This window comes from Microtus ochrogaster, chromosome 24, assembly GCF_000317375.1.
Source record: "Microtus ochrogaster isolate Prairie Vole_2 chromosome 24, MicOch1.0, whole genome shotgun sequence".
NCBI classification, from domain to species: domain Eukaryota; kingdom Metazoa; phylum Chordata; class Mammalia; order Rodentia; family Cricetidae; genus Microtus; species Microtus ochrogaster.
In genome coordinates, this window is record NC_022024.1 from 9,217,141 (window position 1) to 9,224,824 (window position 7,684).

Genomic DNA, 7,684 nt, shown 5'->3' on the forward strand with positions numbered 1-7,684 from the left:
CCACCTCATACTTTTGTTGTTGTGATGACCGTACACTCAAATTACAGCTGGACCCCTGCAGCTGTATGTCAGAAAGAGGGACAAAAGTCCCTTTGTCCTCACTGAGAGGGACTTGACACTGGAACCAGAGTCAGGCACATCCCTGGTGCAGGAACCAACAGCAAAACTCTACCTACTGCTTGAGAAGTTTGTTACCTTACATTTTGCTGGAAAACTAAGCAGGAAAAACTGGCTCGTGTTAATCTGAAGCCATCATGGTTCTTACAAGTCAAGATGGCTACAGCCATGTCAAGATAAAGCCATACAGCTGGGGCAGGGCTTATTAAAGCCATTTTCCTCTTCTCTTTCAGTAGCTCTGAGAGTTTCATTCGGCATTCCTAGACCATATCCCTTTCTTTCTTGTTTTGTTTACATCCTGCTTAACTTCTTTGTCATCTTAACAAGGAGGAGCTTCACTTGAGAGAAATGGTGATTGTTCAAAACATTAGAGCATGTAAAACAACAAAATTTAACCTACATTTCAGCTCCCCAGTGCATAAAAACTGGTAATGTTTTAACCTGTGTCCATTAAAACAAATGCATTCTTCTCACTTACAAAAAGGTGAGGAATTTTTACAACATCAACAACATTTCTTTGAAAGATAAAGTTTCCCTGACAAGATTTCTCGGCATAGCCTTGACCGTCTTGGAACTCAGTCTATAGAGCCAACTGAACTCAAGCTCACAGATCCTCCTTCCTCTGTCTCCTGAGTGCTGGGATTGAAGGTAAGTATCAGCACACCAGGCCAGACTTTTTATGTACAGCATGTCTTCATCAGGTTTCTTTTTCCCACCTGCCCCTGAATTCTCCCCACATCCCTACCCACTCTAGTTCACGTTCTTTCAGCATTTCACCCTACTCAAAAATAAAATAAAATGGAAACCCAAAATGAAAGTCAAAATAAATAAAAAGAAAATATTTTAGAATAAAACAATATGGCCCCTTGTTGTAGGGAGAGGGCCTGCTTGTTTGTCTTGGCCTCCTGGCTAGCTTACACCCAAAATAACCACACAGATACTGTATTAATGAAATCACTGCTTGGCCCATTAGCTCTAGCCTCTCATTGGTTAATTCTCACATCTTGATTTAACCCATTTCTATTAATCTGTATATCACCACAGGGCAGTGGCTTACTGGGAAAGATTAGGCATGTCTGTCTCTGGTGGCTCCATGGCATTCCTCCTTTACTCTGCCTTTCTTCTTCCCAGCATTCAGTTCTGTCTTCCCTGCCTGCCTAAGTTCTGCCCTATCAACAGGCCAAGGCACTTTCTTTATTCATTAACCACAGCACCTTCCCTTTTGGTTTAAACAAGAGAGTCCCAACCCCATACAAAACTATATACATTAGGAACATATATCAAGTGTAATTAGACTTACAACCAGCATAAACAATATTAAGCAAGGAGCATTATGTTTTAATAAACATTCTATCCCATGGAGTTTAAGTCTTGTATAGGAAATGGGTTGGTTAGATCGTAAGAGTACTGTAACTATGACTTCAACCCCACTGAAGGCCTGAAAAGGGAGATAATATTACTTGATCAGGCAGGAAGTACAATCAAGTAGCTTCCAAAGCAAACAATATATGACAGAGACAATTAGCTACCTGAGCAATCACCCAAAGTCTCATTTTGCAACTTTGGCTGAAGCCTAGCGTAACTGACAGACCATTTTTCAGAGGCAGGAAATTTTTGGCAAGATTTGACAGTCCTGCTTATCCATTTCTGAATACTATGTAACTTGTCAGTGGTGGAGGCATTGTCAGTTCCTAGCCCAAAGACCAGTTTTGCCAAGAAGGAAACAAGCTCCAAGTGGAGTGCCTTCGGTGCTCAACCTTCTCTCGGGAATAGATTGGTGCTGTCAGAAGCAATCATGTCTCATGTCAAAAGAACTCTAAGTTATTTAAATGCCATGTTCCACAGATCCTTAAAGTGGTTGAAGATTACCTATCTAGACAGAATACAATCTCTATGTATCTAAAGAACCTAATTGATCTGATTGTATGTACATCAAACATGAACAACTATTGACTTATAATAATTAATGCTTGTATAATTTAAAGACTAAAACTTCATGTCAGAATAGTAAATAATCTGTAAACAAATGTGTAACAAGTGAGGACAATGACTTCAAAATGTAAACAATTTATAAGTATCTTGATCAGAGGTAAGAGTAATATATAACACAACATGAAAATGTACCCTAAATACTGTATCAATATACACAATGTCCTAAACCAAGATAGAAACATGCATATATACAATCTGACAAAATACCTTGGTATAGGTGTACAAATAATGTAAACAAAAGTAACAAATATAATTTGAACTTGTACCAATATACAAAAACTACCAATTTAATTATCTATAAATAATAGCTCACAAGTATTCATTCTATTACCCACTATTACTACCCCTCTTTTTTTTTTTTTTGAACAAGCATAGTTTTCTCCCCAACCCTCTATTTAATACAAGTAATAATCAACAACCCCTAAACACTGTTCCCAACCCTATGGATGAACTTTTTTGGATGGGGGCTTCCTCTTCTAGAATTGCTTCCTGCTGTCATGGGGGCGATGTTCTCTTAATGGGATCTGCAAAAATTAAGTGGTGATTAATTTCCAAAATTACTGTCTAGTATAGTCACAAACAATTTCTGAGCACTCAATAGGGTTTTTTTCCCCAAAGTTCTTATTTGGAGTTCTGGCCAGAATATGAGAAAATTCACCATTTCAGTAGCTGGTACCCAAAATGGTCTTATAGTAGTGCTGTCTACATCACGATGTCATCTCAACTAGGTGGAGTGGTTGCTGTGGGGCCCCATCTTCCTCCTGGAAACTTCAAAGATTATTGCAGGAAAAGGATCTGTAGGAAAATCTATTGTTCATAGTGGAAAACTTAAACATTATTCATATAAACACACATATAACAAAGAATATGATATAGACAAAATAGGCATGGAGAAAGTAAATTTTTTCCTAAAGTCTTCCTATTGTCCCATACTAGATGACTCCGATATTAGACTCTGATAGAAACTCTGAATGCTCCTTTAATAACACGCTTGGATTTATAGAAGTACAGAGCCATTGTACCACTCCAAAACCAGCTGAATATATACGCATATATATGTGTATGTGTGTGTGTGTAAGTATAACCAGTAGTTGGATTCATAAATCTTACTCTGTTTTCTAGATGATTCTTAGTGGATAGTTATTTTTCCTTATGTCAGCATAAGGAACATCCATGTTCTCTTGAATTTTCCATGATGTGTATTTTTCCTCAAAGATAAGAGCAGAACCCTGTCCCAACCCAATATGGTTTTCTTAACACCTGTAAGGTTGTCACCATTGTGGATGAGCAATAGGTTTCTCTTTTTAAAAATGAATCTTTATTAATTTTGATGGTATCCATAATTTTTCTTCTCTTGTGAAAACAAGACCAAAATCCCTTCCCAAACGTAGCTCATCTCCTGTTGGTTCCTAGCTGCTTAGCCCAAAATAATCACACAGAAACCGTATTAATTAAATCAGTGCTTGCACCATTAGCTCTAGCTTCTTATTGGCTAACACTTACATTAATTTAACCCATTTCTATTAATCTGTATATCATCACATGGCTGTGGCTTACCAGGTAAAGTTCCCAGCATCTATCTCCTGAGGCTCCATGGCTTCTCTCTGACTCCACCCTTCTTTCTCCCAGCATTCAGTTTAGTTTTCGCTGCCTACCTAAGTTCTGCTCTATCAACAGGCCCAAATCATCTTCTTTATTCATTAATGGTAATCACAGCATACAGCGAAGAATCCCACATCAGTTTCTTAACCAAATCTTACCTAGACATTAACTTTGTCCTTTCTTTCTTTTCTTCTTTAATTCTCCTCAATTCCACTCTCCCCAATCCTTCCTCATTACTGCTTCTATTTGCCATTTGAAGGAAAAGGTGTCTTAGTATTCTATATCTGTGGAGGGAGCCCATGACCATGGAAATCCTTATAAAGGAAGACATTTAATGGGGGCTGACTCACAGTTTCAGAGGTTTAGTTCATTATCAGAATGCTGCTGGGAAGCCTGGTGTCACACAGGCAGGCATGGTGCAGGAGGATGAGCTGAGGGTTCTACATCCAGATCAGTTCTACATGCATCCATCCAGGCAGCAGGAAGATTGAGACCCTGGGTCTGGCTTGACCTTTTCAAACCCCTTATCCCAACCCCAGTGACACACTTCCTCCAGCAAGGTGAGACCTATTGCAACAAGGCCACATCTCCTTATACTTCTCAGGTAGTGCTGAACAAACTTTAAATTAATGAGCCTGTGGGTCACCTTCCTGTCTAAACCACCACAAGTGAAAGAAAAAAAATATCTTCAAGGATGGGAATAATATGTAAAACACAAACATAGTTTCGTGTTTTCCAGGTGAAAGGTGGCACACCATGTCGTCAACATCCATTATTAAAACTAGAGAAGTGATTCTTGTTTTTTCAAAGACAGCAAGCTGGGCCATGAAGGGTTAAAGGAAGTAAGGTGTCTGTGCTGTGAGCTTACAGCCTCAGGGATGGCTCCCCAGCCCTGATGACATCATGCTGCTCGTCACTGTGTCCTAGTCTCCAGTAAACACATGTCTAAGCTGTCTTATTTTGTGGACTGTGCATTTCATCCATAACTATACCTGTGCTGTGTGACTCTCTCTTCCCACTGTCCACAATGCAGGGTGCATTGGACCAAAAGTGCAAAGAGAACCTCTCCTTGGTGACGGACTGCATGGAGCATGCGCTGACTTCCCGTCACCCCCAGACCCGATACTCAGCTGGTTGGGATGCCAAGCTCTTCTACATCCCTGTGAGCTACCTGCTCACCTGTCTTTCGGATGCCTTCTTCTACGGGCCTCCCTGAAGCCTGACAAAGCTCTGTGAAGCCTGCATCTGTTTCCATAGTTGGGGGTATAAGAGTGCAGTGTGAGGGAGAGGATCCTCAGGAGAAAGCAGATGCTGGGCTCGGGACAAACTCGTCATTGGGAGGGAGATCCACAGGTGCCTGACTTGTCTTCCTTTGGTATGACCATGGAGAACATAGAGCCACAGGAAAACCTTCTATGTTTAAACAATGATTCCAATCTTGATAAAAATAAAAAAGTGATCTTCCATGTATCAGGGTCATCCATTTTATCTATTTTAATTATCATGATTTGTTTTTCATTTATCTGTGTGCATGTGTGTCTCCATTCCATGTGTGCAGAAGTACCCATAGAGCTCAGATCATTGTGTCCTCTGGAACTGGAGTTACAAGCAGTTGTGAGCTACCTAAATGTGGAGCTGGGAATGAAATTGGGGTCATGTATTATAGATGAAACTGCTCTTACCTACTGTTCCTGTGTCTAAACTTTTAATTTATGTTTTTTAAGTATTTATTTATTTATTATGTATACAATATTCTGTCTGTGTGTATGTCTGCAGGCCAGAAGAGGGCACCAGACCTCATTACGGATGGTTGTGAGCCACCATATGGTAGCTGGGAACTGAACTCAGGACCTTTGGAAGTGCAGGCATTGCTCTTAACGGCTGAGCCATCTCTCCAGCCCCTTAATTTATGTTTTTAAACAGTAAGTTGAGACAGGATCTCACTATGTCCCCCAGGTACGTCATGACCTTCTCAATCTCTAGCCTTGCTTTAGCACATCTCTTAGGTCTGACACCCACAGGACCTTTGAGGGACAGCGAGGGAATGAAGAAAGGACAGACACACAGACACATGGACAGAAAAGCTGGCATCAGTGTCTCGTGTGTGCTCTGATGGAGCCTCAGCTGCTCCACTGTAAGCTGCAGCCTCAGCTTGTTTATTATAAACAAAATAGTGGAAGTGTTGACTATTCTCTGTAGGAGGTCTGAAGGCAACAGTGTCAGTCTGTGAACATCCGGGATGCTGCAGTTGACAGTTTTCTCCAGAATGATCAGGCATCCATAAACACACGAACTTGAAGTAGAGGAAGAAGGCTTTGCCAATTCTGAACCTGAGCCATATGGCAAGGTTGTACCAATTTTCTTTGGGTCTGAAGACTTGGTCCTTGTATTCTCATGCCCTGGTCAACAGCACACCCTCACTCAGGGCTTCCTCCTCTTTATATTGCTCCGGTGTCTCCAGTGCTGTTATTATAAAGGCACACCCTAGACATGCTGTTATTTTATGTTTGATCAATACATACAAACAGGAATATTACTTATGATAATAGTCTAGCAATTCCTCATCAGACTCACAATGAGTGTTGGTTCCAGCATCAGAGCAGTGAAGGGACAGGATGACCAGGATGTGAAGGAACTCAGAGTCTCCCAATGCTCCTGTGTAGTTCATTCAGACCAGGCCAAGTTTTCTTGTAGGGAAAGCAAGACCAGGGCACAGTGGGTCACTCCTGCAATGTTAGCATTCTGCAAAGCTGAGCCAGGAGGATTTCTGTGAGTGGAAGGCAAGTGTGAATATGAGGTCTCCTGGATTTACAGCTCTTTCTACATATGTGTGAATATATATGTGTGTGCACACTCACAAACACCTTCACACACAAATCACATTTTTGAAAACTACAGTAGTATTTCTCGACTTTAAAGACTATAGATTGTGAGGAAGCTGATCATGAGGGCTGGACCAATCTTAGACCTTTTCTTTGGAGCATCAGAGAAATATGAGGGCTTTGGAATAGTCTTTTTGTACTATGTGAAGATGTGTTACTCGCATTGGTTTAATAAAGAGCTAATGGCCAATATCTAGGCAGGAAGAGGTTATGCAGGACCTGGGGACAGGGAAAAGAGAGCTCAGGAATGAGGAAGGGCAGAGCTGCAAGGACACAGAGAGAAACAAGATGAACTCACAGTGCTGAACAAAGGTAGCACCTGGGCTAGAGAGATAGCTCAGCAGTTAAGAGCACTGGCTGCTCTTCCAGAGATCCTGAGTTCAATTCCCAGCACCCACATGGTGACTCACAACCATCTGTAATGAGATCTGGTGCCCTCCTTTGGCATGCAGGCATAAATGGAGGCAAAATGTTGTATTCATAATAAATAAATAAATAAATAAATCTTAAAAAAAGGTAGCACCTCATAATCCAAAGTCGATAAGAAATATGTGTTTATTTAATATGTAAGAGCTAGCTACTAACAAGCCTAAACTGTAGGCCAGGTATTTATAATTAATATTATGTTTCCACCATGTTTATTAGGGAGCTTGTCTCAACATCAAACCCTACCTATATATGAGGGTAGAAGTTGCTGCCCCCCACACTGGGAAGCACTGGGGGAATTGACAACACCAAGCACAGATCTATGGTTTAAGAAGGACATCATGATTTGACAGAGCAACGAGTAAATAGAAGGAAGTACTCCATAAGAAGTCCACATCCACAAGCCGCACCCTGGAGGAGCGCCTGTCTCTGATTATAGCAGAGTAACACTAGAAATCATTTCACTCACCGTGTTCTTGCTTGTTTGTTTTCCAGCTCCTTTTTGGTTCTGTCCTGGGTCTCTGAGTTATTGTAAAGGAAGAAGTCAAAGTATTGCTTTTCTCAGATTATATGATAGAATATATAAGCAACTGCAAAAATTCCACCAGGAACCTCATACACCTTTAAACACCTTCAGTAAGTGGTTTGATACAAGATTAATTCAC

At 40.8% G+C, this 7,684-nt stretch overlaps 1 protein-coding gene across 1 annotated transcript in view; it reads left to right on the forward strand.

Moving 5' to 3' along the window:
• Positions 1-6,286: 6,286 nt before the first annotated feature.
• LOC101985345 (retinol dehydrogenase 7-like) overlaps positions 6,287-7,684 on the forward strand; it is a gene marked incomplete at its 3' end in the record, with an annotated part of 83,927 nt that continues 82,529 nt past the window's right edge. The window contains exon 1 of the mRNA XM_026784631.1: positions 6,287-6,480. Coding sequence (XP_026640432.1) covers positions 6,287-6,480 — 194 coding nt within the window. The remainder of the gene's footprint in view (positions 6,481-7,684) is intronic.